Source organism: Peromyscus maniculatus, chromosome 2 (assembly GCF_049852395.1).
Source record: "Peromyscus maniculatus bairdii isolate BWxNUB_F1_BW_parent chromosome 2, HU_Pman_BW_mat_3.1, whole genome shotgun sequence".
Lineage (NCBI taxonomy): Eukaryota > Metazoa > Chordata > Mammalia > Rodentia > Cricetidae > Peromyscus > Peromyscus maniculatus.
Genome location: NC_134853.1, coordinates 10926198 through 10953871, shown reverse-complemented (window position 1 = coordinate 10953871; position 27674 = coordinate 10926198). Strand labels below are relative to the sequence as shown.

Below are 27674 nucleotides of genomic sequence, written 5' to 3'. Positions count from 1 at the left end.
CACGTTGATAGTATAGACGAATTAAAGGGTGTGACAGTAGACAGAACTTAATTCATATCAAAAGAATTGCAGGAAAAGTTCTGTAAGATTTCATATTTAGTGAGGTGTCCATCAAAGGATCAGTGAAATAAGGATAGTGAATGATAGTTGAAGAAAGCTTTCAAACATGATTAATTTTAGTATGTTTATGGAAAATTAGTAGCAGAAATCACCAGCAGAAAAAAGTAGTGTAATATGATAGGTGAACAGTTTTCCCAAGAAAAACAGAAGTAAAAATGGGTATAATAAAAACTAATACATGCTGATGGCATATTGCATGTTTACTGTTCTCTTTTGCCACATCATATATAATGTCTCAATTAATTCTTAGCACCATTTCTATAAGACAGTACGTGTCTCATTTTACAGGTAAAGTGCTAGAGGGATAAAGACCTAAATAGGCTACCCAAAGATGTACTACCTTATGTACTAAACAGCTCATGAAGAAGTAAGTGTTTTTACAGTAGGTTTGGATTTTCCTAGGCAACAGAAATTTTATGAAGGGAGCAATTCTATCAGGGTTTGTGGGATGCACAGAAGAGGAACGGAGCAGAATGAAGGGATGGAGCTGGGAGGAGATACAGCAACAGTAGGGAGGGTCCACCATGGAGCAGCAGACTAGGGACCAGTCTGAAGGACCTTATGCCTGTTAAAAATGATGGATGTTCTCCAGGGAGAACTGAGACCAGAACACACATGAGAAGAAAGCCACACACACATAGGAAAGTTTTAATTAAACACTTGTATAAAATGTCCTTATGAAATCTAGTTCTGTATACAAAGAATGCATCCCAGCAAGGAAAAAAAAAGATAATATGTATTTGTGTGTGTCGGGGAATCCCAGGAAATTATGCTTTATAACTCTTGATTACATTTTGAACAATTGAACTCTTCAATTTGGCTTATTTATAAACTACTTGTCTGAAACTACTGTTTTTGACATTTTTCTTTTGTATTACCCAGTTTCCTTGCTTTCCCTGATCCCTGCATGCAAATTACCTCCATTTTACCTGCTTCTAAACACCTACTCATTTAAAAATATTTGAAGTATTTACTGCTTATTCAGCTCTTTCATAATTATAACCATTACCTTGTTGTCTGATACTTTTCTTCTCCTTTGTGAAATTCGTAGCTCCCTCTTATTCAAATGTTCCCTTGTTTCTAAATAAATGACTATTTTCCTAAACCAGAGAGCTACCTGAGGAGGTGGACTTCATGGGCTTCTGCTAGTAAGCACTTATTTATACTGATGCCAGTAAGTCAAATTTAGAAAAGTAAAATCAACTCTTCTTATTTATTTAGAAGAATTCTAAATCAAAGCATGTATGTAAAAGTGAAAATAACCTTTTGAAAATGATTCATTTTAATACATTTATGGGAAACAAGTTTACCAGCAGAAAAAAAATACTAACAGTAACATTTTACAAAATTTAAGTATCAAAGCACAATACATTTTCACAGAAACAGATATATCACCACCAGAGGATCACACTAATGGAAGGTTTATACACAAAGCCATTTGCCATTATGAAAACCAGAGGTAATAATAATGTAATGCATCCATTCATCCTCATTAGACTTTTTTATTATACTTCCTGGCCTGCAGGAGTACTTGCCAGGATACAAAAGAAAACCATGGGAACTCAGTTCTAACAATGCTAGCAAGCACTGGCTGCCACCTCATCCTCCAGCTACTACAAGATCACCAGGAGTGTTCTCACGGCACTACTCGGACCTTACCCTACATAGGACTGAGGCCATTCCCAAGGAACCAAATATTTTCACTTGGAAATGAAAGGATTATTTTATACAAAATAGCAAGTGCAACATCAGGACTTAATACTCTGCACAACACAACTTGACAGCAGAGAAAAACTGCCCAGTCTTAAGGGCAAGGCAGTTAGAGATTTAGGGTAGGTAAGAACATAGCACTGGACTGGTAGAGGGACTTACAAGTTTTTTTTTTTTTTTCAGTTTTAGAGTTGATTGCTTTTTCAATGCACCAGATAATTCTCTAAGGGCCATTCACATTCACCGTTTAGATTCACTTTATTAGTGGCATATACAAAGCACCATATAATATAATATATGAAATGTAGAACATTACGACTATGTAATAAACTGTAGAAATAACTGCTAAGAAAATATAGCAATATTTAACACAGGATTTCTAAAACCATTAAATGTTCATTACTTTCCCCAAGCTAATGTCCCATGTTTTATTTTATCGACTTTGTTTCTTAGGAGTGACATGCATTGCACTCTGGGGGTGGGCTGGCAGTCCTTGCTTTCTTCTGTACAGTTACAGTTCTATACAAATTTCAAAACTGTGGCATGTGGCGCAGTCTTTCCAGTCCCTCTCCAAGTGCTCCCTGTCACACAACAGCAAACACCCGGAATGCCTTTCCTCCTGTAGGGTTCTGTAAACTGCAAGAGCACAAAAGATACATTGAGGTCATCTGTACATATAATCCTCCCAATAAACCATTCTCTCTGGGGACAGTCCAGCAAGTAGCTCCTGAATCCAGATGGCCCAACAGTGTCCGACTGCCATGATTTACACTTACTGGGAAGCTCCAGTGAGGATGACATAATCCTCCAGATCTTGGTTGCTTACTGGACTGAAAATTTACTAAAGAAACTTGAGAAGCTTACAAGGAAGGGGAGCAGATGCTATCCATTTTCACAGCATCTGAAGCATGTTTTCACACATTGCCTCCTTAGATTCTAAAACAGCAAAGTTCAGCTGCCATTTCATTCTGTTGTGGAGATATTGAGACTTGACTTTGCAATTGGTTTATCTCAGTTGCAAAGTTATGTACAACCTAAGCTGGCAGATACTTAAGCAAAGCTATAGAGTATTAGCTTATCATCATTTCCTAACTCTAATACAATTATGAATTATAATAACATCACATCAGTGAAATTTAATGTTCAAACTTGGAAAGACCTAAAAATTTACACACTAAAATGGAAATTACTTTTCTCATTCTCTCTCTCTCTCTCTCTCTCTCTCTCTCCACCCAATGCCATTTTGGAGCTATTTTTATTTAAAGTAGACAGTGAAAGCAATACAGAACTATTTATGTTTATTCTAAATACATAGTTTATTTGCATTTTTCACAAAATTTTGTTTTGTAATAATTAAAAAAAATTAAAGATGGACACATTGACTGTTTCTAAGGACAAAGTGAAATACCTTTCTATATTATTCTCATACGATAAGTAGGGAGAGAATTTTAGAGGGAGAAAATGACGACACTCATGCAGCTAAGCACACTCAATGCACCCATGGGCCATGCCAGGAGTCATGCACACAGGAGAGCAACCCAAACTGGCATACATCAATTATTTAACCAATTTGTACCTCAGCTACCACATATATAAATTAGGGTCTAGGCACTCAACATTATTCAGATGAAGGGTCCACCAGAGACAGTCAAAGTGCTGGGATATTCACAGTAATTAAAAATTAAATGCTATCCTCAGTTTTGGTAGGATATCACTTATCCTTAACAGTTTTAAGTGTGAGGGCTAAATGAAGCCCACCTAGATTATAAAAGGTGTATTGGATTTCATAACTCAGGAATGTTTTATATGTTCTGCCTGATTAGGAAGGTCATGACCCAAGCTACAGAAAGTCGCCTTCTCAACCATGGTCTCCTGATACAATCCCATCTGAAAACAGACACTCAGTGTGTGCGTGCGTGTCATAATTGGGAATGGCAATCTGGACTCTCCACGGGATAGTCTTTGAGTCCTTAGAGAAATTACTAGAAACCTGAATCTTCTGCTATAATTTTGAAATATGATTCAGGAAACAGCTAAAAAGTAGACATCTGCACAAATAAATGGAACTTCACAGTAGTTCCATAAATACTGAGGATTTTTAAAAAATTCACTAAAATTCTCTTCTTTTAATGTTTAGTCACAGTTTATAAACTAATAGATAAGTTTTTCCAAGTCATAAAATTATGTCCCACTAATGAGCTGAATGGCATAAGATAGCATGAAAGAGTTCATTTACATCACACTCAGCATCCAAGTTCAAATCAAAAAGAGAATTTGTTTCTAGGGAAAATAAGACTCGTTGTTTTGGTCAAATACTTTGTCATAAACTGGATTAGAGAAATACTCAGTGCCTTGCACACCTAGAAAGAATTAAATATGAAAACTAATCTAGAAAATCTGAAAGAGGATGAAGGCAATTTCCTTTTTATAAGATCAATTAACAAAAGAGTGGTTCTCCGGGTAATCCGATTTTCATGTTGCTTTTTCATAAGCCTGCAGGAGACATCCACGTCTGGTACTACAGTTCCTCTCATCCCAGAGGGACCAGCAAGCAGCCGTGCAAGGATTCAAAAGAAACATGCCATTCAGCCACTTAGACGCCGCTCTAAGAACTGTAAACTAGCAACAAATAGGGCAGACCACAGACTGAAATGTAAAATAATGCACATCTTGTTTGACTTTACCTTTCTGAGAAGATTCCATTTTGAAAAGAGGCGGTGTACATCTTTCTTTTGTCCACAGGCATGACATCCACGTAACCACCATGATTTCGAACCACCCCAGCATGCACTGCTGCTCTGCAGATACTTGAGAGCTGCAGAAGCAAAGACAAGAGCTACCATTAGGAAGAAATTCCCCGCTGGACTTGCCTAGCCCACGCTTCTATAGTCTGAGGTCTCTGGCGTGTGTTTGTATAGCCAGTAAGCAGCTGTTATATAATGTTTCACACATAAAGGAGTGCTTGGAACATCATACGTCAAACCAATTCTCAGCAAGTCTGAATGCAGAGGCTAAGAGTAGCTGGCATAGTGAAACCTCTCCACCACCTAATATTGGAAACACTTGTCCTGTCCTGGTAACAGAGTTTTATAACCAAAGCAATACAAAGCAAATTATTTCCTTTTAATCCTTCAAGCACGATTTGCCATTCATAAGTCTTAGCCTTTGCTAGTGGCTATGGAGACACAAGTGATGAAATGGTCACAATATGGAGGAGATGACCTCACTTACATTCAGATTTTACATGTACACAACTCAGCCATGGCTCTGCCCATATCCAAGATCCATTTCCCAGAATTCAGGCTTACATGAACTGGAGATGCATTTGCCCTAATGTAAATAATCCATGCACAGCTAGTCTACTGTGCCATGCTCACATGCTCAACTACAAAATCCAAACTAAACAGAGATTCTATGGAGAAGACGCCTTGTTTAATGTTTCAGGTCCAAATTTTCAATGTTTAAAACTACTGTCTTCCAAAAGTCGAATCCTTTCCTTTGGCCCATGGAAGTCTTCCCTCGTTCCAAGTATCGGCTTCAATCAAAGTGTTCTGTGGAAACGTGTCACTAGCTGGGAACTGAGGCAATGCTGCACAGGACATACATGAAGTGCTTCAGCCCCCCACAATCCACTTCATCTCCCCAGTCTTTCCCCAGCCTGCCGCAGGCCTCCATTGATTGGGTTTTCTCGGTTCACATGTGGATGGTTTCATAAGGGTTTTGAAGTTCACACAAGCGTGGGTGTCCGCGGGCCTGACCTTGCTTTGTCACGGTGCTCTGAACTCTGTGGCATCAGTCAGTTCTTATTAGCTCCAAGAGCCTGAAGACCGGGGTATCTAATCCTTCTATTTTTGCTCTATTACAAAATGCTGTCTGTCAAACACTGTGTCCCCTCCCTCTGAGGAGGAGGCACCTCACTCAGTAGGTTACAGTCTGGACGGCATTGGTCATTGCATCCAGGACAGATGCTGCTCATAATAGATTAAATTAAAAGTAATTCTCGGCACATTTCAGTGTTCTTCTTGTTTTATTAAAATAGTATTATCATCACTTTCTCCTCAAAGCAATGAAAATGTTTGCATATGACATTCACTAAAATCCAAGCCTTGTAGATGTTTTTAGAGTACTGTTTTATTTGCAAGCATACAGTCAGCAGGCTTTCTTACTGAGTTCACAGGTAATATTTTTCCTGTCTATACTTTAGATGAATATATTATCGAAATGATACTTTCATCTGTGAATATAGAAGAATTCTGAACACGTGCCAAATTAATATGGCTTGTAATAAGCTACAAAAAATGTCCATAGTAGCAGAATACGCAATATACTTCTAGCTCTGTAGGCAGGAAGAGAGCAACGTGGAGGGGAGACCAAGCCACAGGAGGAAGCTGGCTGATTCCCCCATACCCTGCCACACCAGCTTTCACTGGAGACACAACACATTTTGTGGGAGCTGAGAAGGTTCGTAGGTGTAGTCTACAGTTCTGCTGTTACTGTGTGATGGGAATCTTTATACTTCTAATTCACTCTAGCTACCAATACCTCTATCACCTACACACTTCACGGAGAGAGGACTTGAAGATCCTCTTAGGGTGGAAGTTCTAGCAATATCCACTAACTAGCAAGAGATGCTTTAAAGGCAGAAGAGTGGGGAGGATATTTTTAAAGACTTTTTTTCAGATACGACTAAAATGAAAAACTTTGGAAATTCAAGAGAAAACCTGCAAGGAATGATGCCTTTTACATGTTCTCGGTCCTGACTGAGCACAGTTCGGCAGACAAAAGCAATGACTGAATTGCCCAGCAGCAGCCTTCAAGGAACTTGTTGAATAATCATAACAAGGGTCCTGATACCTAGTAAATAGGCTAGTGTGAGAAAAGGGGTGGGGAGTAATAGGGGTTAAAATAAGGATGACATCTTACTAGAGTAGGCGGCTCACTTTGTACTTCACAAAGAAAGTGGTGATCAGTAAGAAATAATGAGCACGATCATGACAGAAAAATTTCAGAAAGAGAATGTTTCAGATGTAGGAGGATGAGCAAATTCCTGGCACCAAACCCAGGGCTGGAGGCTTAGCAAGGACAACAAAAGCAGGACTGAATTGGGAAGGGATTGGACTTAACTGAATGTGATAAGAGAAGTGAGGTGAAGTCCACAATCCAAGCCACCTTACATAACCAATTTTCTAGAATATTCCACTGAATATGTACATCAAGAGACTACTTCCTACATTTGTTTCTGTAATGCTGGCTTTGATATCTTCAGTGCCTTCCAAATATCCACTGAATGAAATCTGAATTCATCAGTATACAAATACAGACTCTCCCTCTCTCTCCCTCCTCTCTCCGCTGCCCAGAGATCACCAATGCTGTCTCCTGTGCCTGCTGCATCTACTCTTCCTACATATATTCTCTCTCACTCTCTCTCTCTCTATATATATATATATATATATATATATATAGAGAGAGAGATACATTCTATTCTATATATATATTAGATAGATAGATAGATAGATAGATAGATAGATAGGTAGGTAGGTAGATAGATAGATAGATAGATAGATAGATAGATAGATAGATAGATAGATAGATAGATAGATAGACAGATACATTCTATTCCTACCACCAGAATAATTTCCCTAGAACCCTTTAGCAACCAGTACTACAGAACCCACTTGCAATGCATGTATCCATTCTGAAGCTATCCATACTGAAGCTCCTTTTCTAAATGCCTTAAGGTCACACATTACAGTGTGTTAGCAGGTCATTCCCCTTTGTATGTATTTTAATATGTCATCTGGTTTTGACCCTTTATTACTTGTCAAATGCCTCTTTGGCAGTGAGCATATGACGCATATATTTGACAAATTATTAACTTTCCAGTTCACAGTTCAGACACAAAAGAGTCAAAAGATAAGACTGAAGAGAAGCAAACTGCATTTTCCTTTCCAAGACTGCTTCCAGATTCTCTTCGTAAGTGTCTGATACATGGGCAAGACATGAGGAAAAGTTGATCAAAATAAATAATTACACAAGCATATTTTTATAAATACTCGTTTTAGTGACACTGATGATTAGCTCTTCCGAAAATAAGTGTACCAGTTCAGAAATGATCCCCTGACTCTGTGTAGAGCCTATATGCACACTTAAGTGAGTACATGTTTTTATATACTTAGAGATATGGGGAGTTGCACAAAGTAGTATACTTACATCAGAATAAACTCTGGATCCAATTACACGAGCATAGTGTGGATTTGCCTGCATACAGTTGCGAGGACAGTACACTCTGGAAAAAATAAACACATAAAGTAAGCTGGTAAGTTCATTGCTTCTTAGTAATAAAACCAAAATCCCATATAGCAATCAAGTCAACAATGTAGGCCCTGTTTACCTTAATCTCCTCTGAAACAGATCAACTGCAGAAACCAGCAGTTGGCACAGCGGTTTCTTTCACTCACTTCCAGGTTTTAACAAAGATAGACTTTTTCTGTTTTGTTATGTCTTATTTCATTTAAGTTTGCACAGAAGCCTTCTGACTTGGGAACTCAAAGGATAAAGAAACATGAACAAAGCCCTGTGGATCTGAGTTTGGAACTCAGTGTCAGCAAAATTTAGTAAATGGATGGCGTGGGAAATCAGTGTGACTGCCTGTCACAGTATGCTTCAGAACATGCTTCTCTTCTCTATGCTCACATCTTTGGTGTCTTGTTCAGGTTCATGGTCTTAGTTTCATCTACAAACAGTTAATTTCCAAGTTGACATCTCCAGCTGGGATTTCTCTTATTTCCACTGAGAATCTCTACCACGTCCTCAGCACTTCCACTTACATCTAATAAATATCTCAGACTTATCTGGCATGAAATAAAATGTATCTCTCATCAAGTTGTGTTCTTCTGTGGGCTTCCCATCACAACACAGTGCAATTCCATTATTCCAGGAACCTCTGCAGAAGCCTCTATTGTTCCTTAGTTCTTCTTTATCTTACACCTTACATTCAACTGGGCAGTAATACTTATCAGTTATACTTAATACAACCAAGATCAGGGCTTCCCTAAAAGAACTTAAACCATGGTAAGTGCAGACATGATCAGCCACTGTGTAACTTACAGCAACACCCTCTCCTATGACCTTGCCTGACTTGGTCCTCTCCAATCAATTTACACATATTTAAGCTAAAAGATGCAAGTCCAAATATGCCATCCATCCCCTCCAATTATTCCAAAGGCTTCTTCCTCACTGAAAGTAGGTGAACAGTTCCTTACAATATGTTCTGCATGTCTGATAAATTTATATATGGCTCTTCTTCTACCTCCTTTCCACGTTCTAGTGAAGGATAATTTTTCCTCAAACATACAAAATATGCTATGTGCTCATGCCTCAGGGCCTTTATAGTTCTCTTCTCCTTGCATGGAATGCTTTTTCTCCAGATAGCCTACCGCCATATAGATATCTCATTGGCTGGACACATTTCTTAAAAGCTTCCAAAAGCTTTCTGTTTTTAAATCGAAACATCTCATCCATAATAATTAAATCCATCCCTGGAGTTCAAGAAACTATCAACTGATAATTTAAAAAAATAACCAGCTGCTTCTTTTTTATACTCTTTCTGTGTCTCCATCTGTCTGTCTATCTGTCTGTCTGTCTGTCTGTCTCTCTCTCTCTCTCTCTCTCTCTCTCTTGCATGTGCTGTGTGTGTGTGTGTGTCTCCCTCACACCCCAAAACAGTCACTTAAAGTAAGCATAAACTAAAACTGAGAAAACATCATTTTCCATTGTGTATGAGACTTTCAACATGAAAGCTATATGGTGTTATATACTTGTACATGATCGCATCCATGAGTTTTCTATTAATGTTAATAAAAAGGAAAAAAAAAACCTGAACTGAATTTACCAGTACCGATTTAGATAGATCTTCCTCAAGAAATAGATTTAGTTGTTTCTAAAATTAGCATAACACTGTACAATACTCTATACTGTAAACACTTCATAGAATATGTAAGTCAGAAGCATTTAAATGTAAGTAACAAATGACAATTGTTTTGAGGATTGGTTATTATAAAAGAACTTATCTGGGATTTCTGAGAAATGAAATATGTCCCCACTGACTAGAAATGGTCTCCTTAAATGTGAAAACTGCCGGGTATTCATTCTCCTTCTGTGGCTCAGCTGCGTGGATAAATGGTACCTTACTCCTAACTGGTGTTTAACCTGCAGAAGGTCAGTGTCAAGAGCTCCAACTTGATCTCCTTTCTAAGTGGATAAGTTTATGTAAAAGCAAGATGGGGAAGGATGCTTGTTTGGCTGTTCTAATATCATTCCCTGTATTACTGAGAAGGGGGTGATCTAATAACCAGTCCTTGACTCATATTTGCCTGCATGCTCTGAATGAAAATGCCAATGACTCATTTTGGTATTCAATAGGTATTTATAATTCTAATTATTTACATTTAAGGCATCTAAGGTTTACATTAATATTGATTAACTATTTGTTGTCTATTTAATAGTTATTTGTTTCATAGTTTATTTTGGGTTGTCTTGCCAGATATGGAATCCCCGAGGACATGTTTCTTCACATTCTTTTGGGGGTAATTTCTTTGAAAGGATACAGGATAGCTATGTCTACGTGTAAGATCAGTCGTCCACACGTCATCTCAAAGAGAGATACTTCCTACAGTCAGAAAAGGAAGAATCCTATTCCAATCTTATTGGCATTATTTTCACTAACCAACTGCAATTATATTCCTCAACTATAGGAACTAGATAGTGATGTTAAATGTGAATTGTGTTGGTTTCTATTGGAAGAACTTGTCATAGAATGTATGTTATTGTCAGCACCACATGTACATGTTGAAGTCCTAATCCACATTACTCTTTGGACACAGGCAGGGCCATTATGGAGATAATTTGGCTAAATGAGTTCCTAAGAGAAGAGCCCTTATCCACTTGGATTAGTGGCCTTGCAAAAAGGGTAGACAGGAAAGAGCTCTTCCTGCCATGTAAAGCCACACAGTAGGGGGACATCTATAAGTTAGAAAGAGAGCTACATCAGTAACCAAGTCAGGAGCACCTTGCTCTTAGACTTCCAGTCTTCAGCAATGTGACAAATCAATTTCTGATGTTTATACCACCCAGTGTGACATCTTATAACAATAGTTCACGTGAAGTAATACAAACTCTTGGTGGCACATATGAACCCATGATCACATGTGTAAGTTCTGACACTATGGAATGGCCATCACTTAAGTACAGTAGGGGTACTTGTGCACAGGTAGTATGTGATGTCTTGTTACTTCCTTTAGGTAGCAATTCCAGATCATAAACAATTCTAAACCCGAAAAGACCCAGATTTTCAGATAAAAACAGATGTCACAAGACCAAAGTCATACACATTAAGTGACTATGTAGGTGCACACACAAATTGCACATATCTATTTTTATTACACGAAAGAGAAATGTGGAAAGCTTTACCTTGGACAATGTGAGGCAGGTTTATGGAATGGACAGAGCTGTTCCACTGTAGTTTCACACGTCACAGCTTGAACTGAACAATTAAAACATGAAGAAAATGAATCCGTTTGGAGCAAAACATCCACACATGGTAAGAAAACAAGTAAGAAAAGAGCTAACCTGTTACTTTGGAGACTGTGAAGGAATTAGCAGAATGATATTTGCTGCAGACAAAAAAGAAATGTCAACCATTTGCTTATGGACAATAGCAGCAACGTAACTCTTGATTACTGCTCAGGTCTTTATCTTTTAAACATTTTTACTAAAGCGTCTGGACAAATAGTATAAGCCCACATTATCTATTTCACAATAAACCTACACACTAATGGCCTTTCTCCCCAGAACCAGTTTAAGTCTTTACAATAATCAATATAAGACAAAAAAACTGAAAAATAACAACTGTCTTAAAGGGGTAATGATTATTTAATTATTCACTATTGTAAAAGTGTCTACAGAAAAATGAATGAGGCTCTTCTTATTCTAAGAATCATCCAGGAAAAGGGGAATGTAAAAATAGGGACATCATTATGTATTAAAATTTTAACCGGTTTACAAATGCTCAAACTTTGAAAAACTCATTTGTTATTGAGGTATGGCTAATTTGCAGTGTTATTTCAACATACTTCACCCTTTAAATTCCTTGTTTAGTATTTTTTTAATTTCCTTTTTATTTCTCCTCTACTCCCCGCCAGTTCTTGCTCAGTATTAAGGATGCTAAACCTTAATATTATTTTGTTTCCACCAGTTTCAAATTCAATGCTTAATTAGTAATGTGATCTATCATCAACCAGTGTCTGTTTTACTAATGACTATTATTTATTGATGATGGTTTATAAATTTTGCTAAGTGAATAAATTAAGAGCATTGTACTAAAAAGAGACATTGCCAACGATGAAAACCACATAGCTGCATGGATAGCAAGTCAGGACACTGATTTGCAAGGGACACCCTAATGAATTGTTTTCAAGACAATGGAAGCTCTGGCTGTTCTGGAACTCACTGTGCAGACCTGGTTGGCCTTGAACTCATGAAGATCCAATTGCTTCTCCCTCCCAAATGCTGGGATAAAAGGCATGCACCACTACACTCAGCAAAGAATTCCAATTGAATCTGTGAAACTTCTTGCAGTTGTACACTTACAAGGAAAGAGTCTCTGATACAATTCCTAAGGAAAGCTTTCTATGTGGAGTTCACTGTTCTTTTAGAGTCTATGTTAAATTCCTAAGGAAAGCTTTCTATGTGGAGTTCACTGCTCTTTTACTTAGAAGAAAAAGACACTATACAATGATGTTTCAAAAGACTACACTGCTCTACTTTAAAGCACATATGAAAATATTCCATATTTTAGAATGAGACACACTATACTAGATTTGGGAACCACTTAAAAAGTGAATCAATACTCTTGACGCGTTTAAATTTCACAGGCATGAGAGAACATGCAATGAATTAGCCTACTTTGGCTAATTCTTTTTTTGATGTAGCTGAAAATTTATTACTTAACCTTAAAAATTGACTATAATTGAAAAAGCACTTTTGTTTTATATGTATAAGAGTTTTGCCTACATATATATATATATAAATACATATATAAAATGTCCATCGTGGATATGCCTGGTTCCTGCCAATTCCACAAGACAGACTCAGGTCCCCTGCAACTGGAGTTACAGACAGTTGTGGGCTACCATGTGGGTGCTGGGAACCAAATCTGGGTCTGCTAGAAGAGGAGCCAGTGCTTTTAAACAAGGAACCATCTGTCAAGCCCTGGGAACTAACAATACATTTACATGTACTTATGGACTCTCTTGACAATTAGGAATTTTATCATGCCCTTAAGCAAGAAGATTTAGCTTTGAATTTGGAGGCTTTTCCCATCTTTTTATGTGTGGAAAGTCTAAGATAAAACAAACTCTGAAAATCAGCAACTGTTCTCACATAAATTCTTCTATGCTTGGGTCAAATGATATGTTAGCTCGTTATTACAACTTCATTTCATCTGATAGAAAAGATCACTCAGCTTCTTACCCAATTGTCTGAACGCCGTTTCTGTTGGACTTGATGAAGTAATGCTTTCTTCCTTGTCTGGTGACATCTACCCATCCGCCTTCATTGTCTATTATCCCGTAGTGGATAGCAGCTCGGCAGATACTGGATTGCTTGCAGAGAAGGAAGAGACACAGGATTTTAAAGAATTCAAGCTGTGTATGAAGAAGCAAATTACTCTGCATATGATTTAAACCTAAATGAACATTCCCAGGAAAAAATATCTACACTTAATGTAAGTTGCATGTTCCACACTGAAAATAGATACTACATGAAAAGATTGTATTGCCAAATCATTTTCATTTCCACTTACCATTTCATAATGGACACTCCCAATGACTTTAGCTTTACTGTCCAAGCAGCCTGCAGGGCACTCATACCTAAAAGACAGTCATGGGAAGGCAATGTTAGCTTCTCTGCACACAGAATGCAAACACTGCTTTTACATCTTGTCTGCTGGTGCTGAGGCTCACTGTGATGCCTACCTGTTGCAAGTGGTCCCTTTACACTGGTCTCGCAATCTCACTTCGCAAGAAACAATCTGAGCTAGAAGGAAAACAAAAATACCAAAATAGTTTCAATAATTCTAAAGCTTTTAAAATGGGTTTTATGTATTATGAAAACATGCAGGGTTTTTTTTTTTTTTTTTTTTTTTTTTTGCTTTGTTTTTTTGTTGTTTTTGTTGTTGATTTGGTTTGGTTTTTTTGAGACAGAATTTCTTGGTGTAGCCCTGGCTATCCTGGTACTCGCTCTGTAGACTAGCCTGGCCTTGAACTCAGAGACCCACCTGCCTCTGCCTCCGAGCGCAAAGATTAAAAGTGTGCACCGCCACCCGGCTGAAGCATGCTTTTTATATTCTGAAAATGTGCAAATAAAACTACTGCAGTTATCATCCATGCAAAGTATAAGCGACCGATATGTGGTTAAGGTCTTACACATCTGCTGGGTGCTGATGACTTCATTTCTGTTACTATCATCCGATCTTGTCCGAACATGTGTGTCGTGGACCTGAGATTGCTGCCGCTCAATTTCATTTGTTTCTTCTTCACGAGGGGTGTAATACCTGTCTGACCCTTCTGTCAGAGGGAAAAGATTGAAAAGTACGGATTTTATTTATGTGAGCACAAGTTACTAATACATGCTTTTCTACACCTGCTAAGTAATTTAAAACCAAAAATTCAGCACTATTTTGGCACAGGTTTTGACACAAGTTCATGGTTCTGTGTACCACACTTAAGTGAAATTCACACTGTAGCCTCAAGCCCTGGGTGTTTTCATGTTAGCATTTAGCTAGCTAACATTCAGTAGAATCATTTCTAATCTACTTCCAGTACGGTATCAGTGTTTTGTTTTCATTAAGACACCGTGAAACTCACCTTGTTCTCTAGTAATGTCAGGGCTTAGGAAATGCACACTTCCCCCTTAAAGGGTAGGTATGCCCATGTTATCTGTTACAACATCAATTTCCGTGATTTTTTCTTTTAAAATAAACTTCAAAATGCAAAGATTTTAGCTTTAAAGAGAGAACAGTTTCTAGCTTGGAATTTTAACTCCGCCCACCCCTGGTTTGGCCTATCTCAAGAACTCGTCAGTGTGGTGGTGTAAAAAGGTACTTATTTTCATTCGTGTCCATAAACTCAGAACCCAGAAGAAAGGTGTGAATACAGAGGAGTGTCAGGTTTAAGAGGAATACACCAATCACTGGTGAAGGGCAGAGAGGTGGTAGCTTTGGGAATGGGGAGTACCAAGACCATCACAGAAGGAGGACATGCTGCAAAGTGGAGAGGAATTCAAACAGGATAGGAATTCAACACAATATGAAGGCACAATGGGTGTTTCCTGTCTGCTCATCACCATTAAGGAATATTCAGTCACTAAGGAAAGCAAAGACATGTCTTTCCATGAGCACTGAGCATGGTTCAACTCTTTCCAACACTCATGATCCACATCAATCTTCATTATTAATCAAAAAATAGAAAGTAGAAGGTAAAATGTGACCACACAGATGCTCAAGTTCATGACTTTTCACAAATCTTTGTCATATGCATTTTATCTACAGGCATTATTAATAGGGCCTTATATTTATGTTTACATGTTTTTTTTGTTTTTGTTTTTGTTTTTGTTTTTTTTTTTTTTTTTTGGTTTTTCGAGACAGGGTTTCTCTGTGTAGCTTTGCGCCTTTCCTGGAACTCACTTGATAGCCCAAGCTGGCCTTGAACTCACAGAGATCCGCCTGGCTCTGCCTCCCGAGTGCTGGGATTAAAGGCGTGCGCCACCACTGCCCGGCAAACATGTTTTAAAGATGGTTTCAGCTATTCCAGGCTGACCTTGAATTTGCTCAACAGCTGAGCATGACTTGGAACTCTGGATTCTCCTGCCTCCACCTTCCTAGTGCTGAGATTAAAGGTGAGTACTATTACTCCTGGTTAATGTGGTGCACACCTTCAATCCCAGCACTTGGGAGGCAGAACCAGGTGGATCTCTGTGAGTTCCAAGGCCAGCCTGGTCTTCAGAGTAAGATCCAGGACATGCACCAAAGCTACACAGACAAACACTGTCTTGAAAAACCAGAAAAAAAGAATATACAGAGTGATACAAAGCTGGATAAACAGAGGTTTTCAAGTGGAAACTACAACCACATAACACTGACCTTTGTAGCACAAGTTTTCTCTACAGCCTCCTCCAAAACTGGGTGGGCAAGCCGAGCAAGGCCTTCCATGCTTGTAAGGGGCGTGGCCCCACCAGTTTCCCCTAAAGAGATGATCCACTCCATTAAGACATCTTATAGATTGCTAAGACATTGCAAACATCACACATAGCATTTCAGGAGTAATGATACAGGCGTCTTAGGATAAAGGCCTTTATATATTTTAGTATGAATTCTTTTTGGTCTAGGTTTACATACAGTTAAACATCTCATTAGTTTGAAAACTTTCTAAGTAATTGGCATGAATACTGTTAAGATTTAAAAAATCAAACATTAGCAGAAAACTGAATTCAGAAAGATATTCACCCATCTCATATATACTAATAATTTAAATCTGATTTTCAGAATGGTTTTGTGAAATTTTAGCATAGTCATTCAAGTCTTCTTTACACAGGTAAAATACATGTATTTCTCAACCAACGTGTAGCTGGAAATCTCTCATCAAAATTACTAAATATAGACTAGACCAGCATAACAAGTGAAGTTGAAAAATATAAAAATGTATTTACTTTCTTAGCATTTGGGAGGCAGAGGCAGGCGGATCTCTGTGAGTTCGAGGCCAGCCTGGGCTACAGAGTGAGTTCTGGGAAAGGCTCCAAAGCTATACAGAGATGCCCTGTCTCAAAAAAAAAAAAGTGTTTAATGTCTTTATGGAAGATATCGGTTTCAATTCTCGCATTCTCTTTAAATACTGACTAACGCACTGAGCAACTATAATCACTGCCATTGGAGATAAACTGAGTGAAGCAATGCACTCTACAAATATGTCTTAAAAATGAGAAAAATCGGGATCATAAAACGATTTTCACATTAAGAAAGCTTCCCCCAAGACACCTGTGCCTTGTCCACTCACTTGGGAGAGTAATTGCACACCAAGTAGACGGCCTTGGGCCATATCTGCCCCCAGATGTTCATGTTGTGGCACAGATTGATGGCACAGCCTATCCTGCTGCTGGTTGCCCACACCACCTGCGATGGAGAAAAGAGAAGCTCAGGCAGGGCTGATGGGAAATGAGACATCAGTGCGTCAAAGAGACACGGGTAGAAACGGAACTGCAGAAGCCAACACGGATTATCCACATGAGAGTGAGAAGTGTCCAACAAGCATCTTGCCTGAGCTTTGGGTTTGGGATTGTTATTCAATTTATAAAAGAAATTTGCAGGTCAATAGCTCTCTCTGCAATGCAATGTCAGCATTGTCAAAGCACAAACTTACTAAATAATTCAAGGCTGCACCTCCCTCTTGTGCTATGAATGTTTCTATGAAGACGCTTACTGACCAAAGTGACAGAACTCTCTATCTCAGACAAGAAGCAAAAGCGCAATGTTCAGAGGCCTTCTGTTCAGAAACCCAGGACAGAAGTGACCCTTGTCTCCTTGTGTCTGCCTTCCTTTGTTCCATTTAGAGATTAGAAATACACCCAATGCTAAATGTGAACGGAAAATATACAATTTATAAGCATGTATTATAAATTCTGCACATATGTAAATAGTAAATGTCAATGGTAAAGTATATTTTTGGCATTCAATTGATTTAGAAGATGGCAAACTGTTCCTTGACTATTATCTATTGGAGCCATAGTAAGATATTTTCTGCGTAAAGTCATTAAAATAACCTTTTAAAAGAAGTGTTTGGACTGGACTCCTGTGATAATGTTATTGCTTACAGAAATTGTTTTGTCTATTCCACAAGATTAACAATAATACAGATTTTCTTAAATAATCACATTAAATCACCCAAGACGGCTGCTCATATGTTCCTGCAGTTACAGTAACTGCATCTGGAGGGACCCACTGTAGCTCCCTCAAACATACCTGAGTGTAGTGTGTGCACACGGGCCCAGAGCAGCGGAAGGGACAGTAGGGGTTGCACTCATGTTCATACGGGTAGCTGAAGTCTCTCACTTCATCATACCACGCTTGCACATGAAATGTTGGGGGTCGATATCTGGGAGAAGAAAAAAATCACAGGGAACAAGAAAAGCTGGAGAAAATGTAAAACCAACTTAGATTGACAAGGCTTGACAGAAAGCTCCCGTGTAAGCTACAAATCCCAAATACACAAACAATGCAAAAATAAGCGGGGACGTTGGTTACTCTTCTGGTAGGTTATTAGAGTTTTCTTTGTTCTGTGATTAGCACTTGACTCTTAGGTACCAAACATTAGAAAGTTTGCAGTGATAAATTAATAAACATCTCATTCATGACATCTGTGTTTCCAGGAACAAAAAGCTGTGCTTTCCACTACCTTCCCCAGTGTGCTCCCAAATTCTGTCCAATGGAGGGCAGCAGGCTTGCTGGTCCATGCTCCCACAAACATGTTTCAGCCCAGGATTCTGCAGACCTTTCCAGCTCCACATCCCATGTCTGCAGGGAAAACAGAACATACACAATCATACAATGTGCACACCAGACATTTCTTCAAATACAAATTACTGGGTTCTTGCTTTCTTCTTTCTTTATTAAGTGAAGACATTGGTCTGGGTTTTTTCCGCATCTGCTACCCTGAACTTTTCCTTCCTACTCAATTTCCTTGGCTACATCTTTCCCTCTTCTAAGGTGCCTGCACATTTTTAGAATTGCCAAAGTGATCACATAGGCATTTACCTGACTCATCTCCCTAAAATGCGGCCAACAAAATCCCACGGGCATCGAGTGCAAGGTGTCCATACCTAAAGCATGTTATACCTGCAGGGCTTGATCCTGGTCTAAGCATCCTTTGGTTATTCGCCAGGCAGAACTCTATTCTTGGCTTTCTATTCTGCATTACCTAACATGGTTTCCGGGTTACCTCTCCAAATCTCCCAGAAGTAAGCTCCGCCCTCCTGGGTACTCTTAGAGCTTTGTTACATTCCTTTGTTTGGCACAATCAGCAGGCATGGCAATGTTGATTTATATGTCTACCTCTCCCACGAGAGTATGAATTGCCTGGAGGTAATCATTCAACTTCTACTGGTAGACCTTTAGTCTATTTTCTGTGTCCGTCATATAGACACAGTGACAAATAAATACATGTTGGATACATGAAAAAAATAATGGAACTGACTACAATAGAGTACACATGATTCTTATTTACAAAATAATTTATAAAGAAAATACAAATTGATAATTTAATGAGTTTTCCAAGTTCTGGATTTAGTGTCCCAGTTGTTACTGATTCAGAACACAGGCACTACACACAATATTAAAATCACAAAACCATGTAGAACTGAGCTTTCCGTCACTTTCCAGAACAGGACCCCACATGACGAAGGGACAGGAAAACATTCCCAGGAATGGAACATTTAAACAGTTTAAGGGACAGGGTTGCAGAAGAGCAGACAGGAAAAAACACTACACAGGTATTTAGACACCTCAAAGTCGACTGGTAACTGAGGGTAAGAGGACAGGGAAAAGAAATGGCAGAGCAATGCGGCTACCACCAAGGCATAAAGGAGATCACAGCCATGTGTCTGTGTGTTCCTCTGGTGGAACTGCACAAGACTGCAATGTGCACACCAAATAGAGTGTAAGAACACACATAGGTAGATCTAATGAAAAATACAGATGTTAATAACGACATAGAACAATGAGAGTGATAAAGAATTCTCGAATTATTAAAACTGGGAAAAAACAATGAGATGGTATTTTTTAAAAGCCAAGAAAAATAAATCATAAAGGCTAAAAGATAGCTAATGGTGAATTCAACTACAAAAAGACCAAGGAGATTTCAGGAGTAGACAGGCAAAGATGGCACAAAGAGAACAAGACAGAAGGTTGGCTAAGTAGCAATACATGGATAAGATCAAGTCCAGATCAGTGATGGAGAAATCTGGCCATAGAGGCTAGAAAACTCAAGCATGTTGACTTCCCCACCATTTTAGAAGAGTTAATGGAGAAGCTAAGAAAGGTAGGGACCAGGGTCCAAGGAAACTTGTCTGCTTCCTGTGATTTAGAAGCTGAAAGAACCATAATATGACCACAGCTAAAAGGTCCCATGAAAAATCCCTTGGCCCTACACACTCACACACACACTCACACACACACATACACACTCACAAACACAGCTGTGCATTCACACGCATAAGCACAAACATGTATACTCTTGTGCACACACTCATATATATACATACACATTCATACACACACACATATACATGCACACACTGATGAACATAGGTATGCATGCACATGTATAAGTACAAACATGTATACTCATGCACACACATTCATATATACACATACACATTCATACACACTCACAGACACACATGCACAAACACATACAGGGATGGAACTGTATTATTCATATAATTTTTATATGAATTATATATTTTTCATATGTGAGTATTTCTTCCTTTTCAATTGTGGGTTTGAAATATGGAAAATACTTTCACAGTCACAAAGTAAAATTTTACATTAGATAAGTATATTCTTAATATACAATATCTTTATCATTTACCCAAAATACAAAAACATTTCTACATCCAACTAAAAACTAAAGAGAGGTAAACAATACTTGGTTTTCAGTAAAAACTTTATTTTTTACTCTGGATTGATATCAAATACTCCAAATTACCATAGACATCAGAAGTATATGCTGCCAATAAATATTTATCAGGTAAGTACTTTATTTGCAGATATAAGTAAGCTATTAATTAATTTCATTATTTGTTTAAGTTAAATAACACATTTTAATTTACTATACAAAATATTCAAGTCACTGTTATTGCCTATTCAACAAAAATTTACACAAGAAATATGAATGGATATTTTATTCATGGGCAAAATGCTGTCTTCCTTTTGTACCCAGAAAATTTGAAAAAATAATCACTTTCCCAAAGCAATCCGATTTTCAGGCAGAGTCATCAGGAATGTAGAGTGTCCTTAAGAGACAAAAACGTTTTGTCTCCAATCTTAAAACTTGGGTTTCCCACAGTGCGTTAAATCACATTACAAATCCACACCAATCCACATGTTTCCCAGGAGGCCAACCTCATGCTAAAAGAGATTCAGAAACAAGAGCAAAAGCACACACAGAGCATGTGCTGATTTTTAAGTACTCATCCTATGCAATGTATTGTAGAATGCCTGCCTCCCTGCCTTCAATCAGAGCCATGGTGACTCACTTCTAACAAATGGAATGAGGCCCTGAGAATTCTGAGGCTAGGTTATGAAACAGAGCTTCTATTCGGTTCTTTTCAGATACATCTTGACTACCTAGAGCCAACACATTATGCAGCCAACCACAGAGGAAAATTGGCGGGAAGGACACTGTGGAGGGACCACACAGAGGGAGCAGCAGCTGTGAGAGTTCTTGGCCCAGGCTTGAGACCAGAGAGAGTACAGACCCTCAGGTGATGGTGGCCCCGGTCCAGTAAATAAGTGAGAGCTTCACACCCACCACCCTCTCCTAAGGACCACCCAGGTGAGCCCACAGGAAAGTCCTGGAGACTACTGAAAGCCAGTTTCTTCTTGCTTTGCACTTGACTGTATACTCTGGGCTGCGAGGTTTTCCATAGAAACTGGAACTTTTGAGAGAGGATATGCAATTGCTACTAACTCATAAATCTGTGTTTTCCAAAACAGTGTTTATATCTGTTACACAGAAAGTGAAATAAAATTTAAAACATGCTCAAACATGATAGACTAACCTTCCTTAACCATAAAAATCTGTCAGATGAAATACAAAGTAACTCAGTACATACTGTGGATAACTCATACGGATCCATACACACACACACACACACACACACACACACACACACACATATATATATATATATATATATATATATATATATATATATATATATAAAACAACAATTAGTGAAAAAAAGAGGCCGTGAATTTGAAAAGGACTTGAGCAAGGAGGAGTATATGGGAGAGCTTGGAGATAGGAAAGTGAAGTGGGGAAATGTGTGATCACTTTATAATTTCAAAAAGAAGAAACAGCTTATTTTAAAAGCATCAAGTATTTTTATAACCCATTGAAAATATGAGAAAAGAGTCAACAGAATTCATTTATAATCATATGTATATAAATCTATTCATAAAATCATTTTGGACTGTAAGGACTACAGCAGAGAATCATGTAACTAAATTTAACTTTAAATCAATATTCTATAAATATTAATTTGTAATCATTGAAAGTGATTATCTAATTTAATCATGCCTAAGTGTCTAGGTCAAGACAAACAATGTAAATTTTAAAAATTTTCCACAATAAAGTGCTGAAAATATAGCTGTCGTGGATGAATGATTACAAAGGCCTAATGACAGCATAGTGCATATATGTGTGCTTTTTGGTACATGTGCATTTTCATTCTACAACATAATATTTCAGGCTTTAAGATTGCCAATAATTTATACCCATGCTATATAAATATAGGTTGGACTCTACACATTTCTATTTAAATTTTGGTTGTAAATCAAATCAAGATGGCTTAAGAGGTTTTTTTTTTCTTCCTCTGAACTATTCACCCAGCAGTAATTTGAAGTCAGCCTATACTAAAATTATCATTTCTTCATAAAATGAGTGCATGAGGTATGTTGAAAAGAAAAACATGGTTATTTCCCAACTACATATAACACACACACACACACACACACACACACACACACACACACACACACACACACATCCTATGGGAGAGAGCTGTAACACATTCCGTCCAGTTTGGGCATGATTTCAGGTTTTAAGGACTCTGCTTTATTTGTTCTCAAGGACTCTGTAGTGAGAGGGAACTCAGGAGTCTCAGAGGCTGCAGAGACTGAGAAAGCAGCATTACCCTAAGGCAATAAATGTTCTGATTCAGGTTTCCTGGAAACCACAGAGATGAGAGGCGGGCTTCCTTCAAAATCTATTTTCACACAAAGCCTTGATACCATTACAGAAAGCAGCAAACTAACCATTTAGAATACTGTCTTTCCGTTTTATTAAGTTTAATTTCTGAAATGGAAGTTTAGGATGCAGATAAACTCAACAGACAACTTCAGTGGTCTGACATTACACGAGTACCATGTTCAGCATCAAAGAGATGCATGAGACAGGACAGACTGTCCTAGTAGGGTAGAGCAGATATTAATCTGATACCATTCCTACATTTTTCTACAGAATTTGTACTCATTAATCTCATGTCACTGTCAAGGCCTTTATAGCCCGACTTTCCTCCTTGCTGGCCCTCTACAACTTACACTACCAAACTTTTACATGTTTAAGGGGCTTCTTGTCAAAATGCAAAAGACAACTCAGTTGTACGGGAGAGAAGTTCTGACATGTCCAACACCTGGAGTCAGGACCAATAAGAATACAAAGCATCAGAGTCCACACCTGTCCATTCATCTTTCTTGGATGCTGAATTCATTAGTGTTTCTCCAAGAGGGCTGGTCATTCTTTTTTCTTGTCCTTAATTACTCCGAACATCCCTCAAGAAATGTTCATTCCAACAATCTTGAATGACCACCCTCTCGATATGTTTAAACACATATTTTATCAATTGTTATATTTTCTTCTTTCTCTGTCTCCATTGTTCTGAATTTTAATTTCCAGATGAGAATTTTAAAAGCAGAACCCTGCTTTGCATGTCTCGTGAGTTTTTTGTGTCTCCTAATATATAACTTGACTTAGAGGAGACCTGACTGTCCAAGGATGCTGCTGAAGGTGGACTTGGTTCAGAGACAGACAGCCCAGGTTTCTTGCCTCAAACATTCCTGGGATTAAGTGCAACTGATAGAGCAACCATAGTGCACCTGTGTCACACAAAAGGAAAGCCTGCAAACTTGAATTCTTTTTGTGAATGCTGTTACCTTTCTATAGACTTTCTGGAAAACCAGACTATCATGACTTCATTATTTTTATTGATATTTAATTAAGAGGGAAAGAGTTTGGACTGAAGATATAGCCTGATGCTTAAAAGCACTGGCTACACTTTCACAGGACCTGGGGTTCAATTCCCAGCACCTCATATTAGTGAACAGCTATCTCTAACTCCAGTTCCAGGGGACTGAACACCCTCACTGGTCTCTGGAGACACTGCATGCAGGTGGCGCACGGGCAGAACACCCATACGCATAAAAATTTTTTCAAAAGTCTTTTTTAAAAAGAAAAGAGTAGTTTAATGTTTAAAAATGCCTTCTAGATATTTCAGGAGGCCATAGTAATTAGGAAAATCTCTGAGTAATTGAAAAAGTGCAATCTGGGGTAAAGCATGTGTTAGGTATGTTAAAGCATTTACTACTTAAATACGAGAACTTCATTCAGATCCCACAACGCACATGAAAACCTAGGAACACAGGCACATGTAATCCCAGTGCTGGGAAGATGGAAAGAGAAGATCCCTGCAGCTTGCTGGTTGCCATTCTAGGAGAATCGGTGAGTTCAAGAGACATTAAAACTTTGTCTCAAAAATGAGATGCACAGGCTATGATTGATAAAGACACCCAATGTTGACCTCCAGCCCACACATGCACTTGCATACACACACTTGCATATAAACACAAATTGCACACTTTAACAAAAACAACAGTCTAACTGATTAGCCCTCTACATCTTGATCTGTGAGTATGGGATCAATTTGTGAAAATTTCTTCACTAGGTTTATTTATAGCCCAATAAATTTTAGAAAGTCAAACCTAAAAAATGAGGAAAAAATCCTCAAGATAAATTACAATATCTAATTACATATGAAGATTTTATATTTACATGTTGTATTAGTTACTTTGCTCATCATTGGGACCAAAGAATCTGTCAGAAACAATGTCAAGAAGGCTAGCTCTGTTTTGGGTTAGATTTCTGAGGAATATAGCCCACTGTAACAGGGAAGGTATGGTGGAGCAGTTTCATCTGTGGCAAAGTGACCAGAAAGCAACAGCTCTTTGTGTGGCAGCAGCTAGGCTGCAATGAGTCAGATCGGAAGCTGAAGTTGGTTGGCATGGCCTTCAAGTCCCATCCCTAATGGCCTCTCTGTACCAGCTGGCCTCCATGTGACTGTGATGAAGACCTTATAAACTCCCAGAACAGGACCATCAACTGATGGCCAACTGCTCAAACACATGATCCTGGGGGCGGGGCATTTCACAATCAAACAGTAGTAAATAGCAGTATCTTAGATTTTTGAAGGTGAATGAAAAGCTTATTGTTTCTATTTGCTGTACTTGGAAGTGTCTTATTTATTTTTTTTAAAGACTGAAAATGAAAAGCTCCTTCTTGAATAAAATGGTGAAAGGAAGCATATAGAAAAAAAGAAACTGAAACCACAATTTACCCCCCCCCAAAAAAAAAACCCTTCCATTTAAATCAAAGACTGATATTAGAATCATTCAAATGCAAGTTTACATACTTTCAACAAAACTGCTATCTTCATAGTCTATGCTATCTGTATTAATAATTCTTCCCCAAAGTGATAAATTGGTATCTTTCCAGCTAGTGGGAGCTACATAAATCCTATATTCTCTGTTTTCCTTGATTACTAGGGCGGTTAAAACCAGTTTGATAGGCAGAACATTTTCTATGAGACTTCTAGGGACTGCTGAGGAATAATTTTCCCTGAAGAGTTAAATAATAAATGATAATAAACAAGGACTATGATACTTTATATGTATGAGTATGAATATATGCACACAAACATATGAATATATATTTCATATTTATATATTGTGGTATATATAATGGCTTTCAAGTATTTCTCTATTTGATCATCTGAGAACAATTATGATAAGCAGTCTTCATTTATCTCTGCACAGCCATCTCAGATACTGCTATGTTCTGTGCTTCAAGGCTCAACTCACACTTAGCTGTTTGTCCCTTAGATTTTGGCCATCTCTAATCAGTGGAAGACAAAGAGTAGTCAGAGAATATATATATTTTCTATCCCAAGCCAACTCCTTGTCCATGGTGACTGTGTATTCCAATATAGCTCTGCATCCCCAACCCAGGCCACACCAGGCTGTGGTCCCACCCCTGAACTCTGAGCAGTGTGAAACAAGTGAGCTTGCAGTAACTCAAATCCCACCTGCATTCGACTCCACCAAGCCCCTTGCAAAGAAGAGCCAAAGATGCTATGTCACAATGTCCGCTCTCCATCACACCCTCTTCATCCTGGTCTGCTCAGACTCAGCTGAATCTCGTTTCTTTATCAAATGAACCCAACTGTTTACACACTTGTGGCCTCTGAGCTGCTGCTGGAACAAACGAACTGACGTTGTGGGGGCGATGCTTCCTCCCTCCTACGCAAGGTCCTTCCCTTAATGTGATCACATTTTCTCTTCAAATGAAGAGCAACATCTTTGCCGTCGTCCCCATTAGTCGCCCCTCCCATTTCTCTGGTCTTCACAGCAACATCTCAAGAGTTGAGGTGACGTCACCATCTGCTCAGCTCCCTTTTCTCAGCTCTTCTATGAGGCTTCTGGGCACACCTCACTGCGGACATTCTTTTACCGAATGCGACCAATGGTTGGCATGCTGAGGGAGCCACTGTTGATTTGTCTTCTTCTCAACAACACTGAAAGAATGTTGCCTTCTTTGCCCTCTCCTCCTGCCTTAAGCGACAGCTGAGGATGCCATCTGTCCCTCCACTCTGGCTGAGTCCTTGCACCCAGCTCCTGGCGGCCCTTTCCTGTTGGTTTAACAGCCCTGTGCTGTGTTTCAGGCTCAACCCAAAGCATTCATGGGACAAAGATGTCCATAACAATCTTCCCTTGGACTCAAGCTGTTTCACACAGAGATAACTCCTGACAATATCTACAACCATTCCCTTATTTTTATCTCAAGCCCCATCTCTTCACTGAACACTAAATGGAATTAAGGATGACATGGCAGCTCAAATTCAGTCTTGTCCCCAAAGACCTTATGATTTCCTCTTCACCTTGTCCCGTTTCCCCTTCGGCATCATTTTTGACTGTGATTATATTTGTATACATGAATATTTTTCAATTTTTCATGAAGGTATACAATAAAAACAGCTGAATATGCAAAGATATTGCATTTTCTTATAAACTGTCACTGGGTTTGAGAAGTGATCTCTAATTGAAATTGAAAACTTTTGGCATGAAAAGATTTAGCACTGTGAATAGTACCAGCCTATATAAAATGCTGCTGATTTGGAAAAAAATGAAAAGACATGCTACTTTCTTCTATCTAATTCTTCTTTGAACCAGCCTTGGAACATCTCAAATTTCTAGTGGCTCCCACACAATCAAATACATCATAAAGCATCCTTGTTCTCACTGCCTTAGAGTTCTTAAAGTATCATTTACAAGTTCCTTACCTTTCTGCTGTTCTCCAGTTAGTATTTGACACAACCCATCCTCATTGCTCCTATCTCAGTTCCTAACTCCCCATTTTCTTTGCAGTTCCTTCACACTATCCACACCTCCCATCTTCAGAAGAGGTCAAGAGCTCATGTCTTGAATGTCTCTATCTATGGAGATCTGAGCTCTCTTCCTGACTTTACTGTCTGAATGCTCATGAGCCATAACTGGATATCATTCATCTACTGCTGTACACCTTAACCACATTCTAATAAATTCACTTGGATATCTACATAATGTCCAACACTGAGCTCCAGCTTCCTATAACAAAAGCTGTTCTAAACAAACTATTCCCCATTTT

The 27674-nt window shown here is 38.5% G+C and overlaps 1 protein-coding gene across 1 annotated transcript in view; it reads right to left on the bottom strand.

The window, feature by feature from the left end:
• Window positions 1-1307: 1307 nt before the first annotated feature.
• Crispld1 (cysteine rich secretory protein LCCL domain containing 1) overlaps window positions 1308-27674 on the bottom strand; it is a 35625-nt gene continuing 9258 nt past the window's right edge. The window contains exons 3-15 of the mRNA XM_006974728.4: window positions 18333-18451; window positions 17900-18032; window positions 16938-17053; window positions 16028-16128; window positions 14313-14453; window positions 13863-13923; window positions 13691-13757; window positions 13360-13490; window positions 11458-11501; window positions 11299-11371; window positions 8041-8116; window positions 4515-4645; window positions 1308-2466 (exon numbers count right to left, since the gene is read on the bottom strand). Of these exons, the coding sequence (XP_006974790.2) occupies window positions 2415-2466; window positions 4515-4645; window positions 8041-8116; window positions 11299-11371; window positions 11458-11501; window positions 13360-13490; window positions 13691-13757; window positions 13863-13923; window positions 14313-14453; window positions 16028-16128; window positions 16938-17053; window positions 17900-18032; window positions 18333-18451 (1245 nt within the window). The 3' untranslated portion in view covers window positions 1308-2414. The remainder of the gene's footprint in view (window positions 2467-4514; window positions 4646-8040; window positions 8117-11298; window positions 11372-11457; window positions 11502-13359; window positions 13491-13690; window positions 13758-13862; window positions 13924-14312; window positions 14454-16027; window positions 16129-16937; window positions 17054-17899; window positions 18033-18332; window positions 18452-27674) is intronic.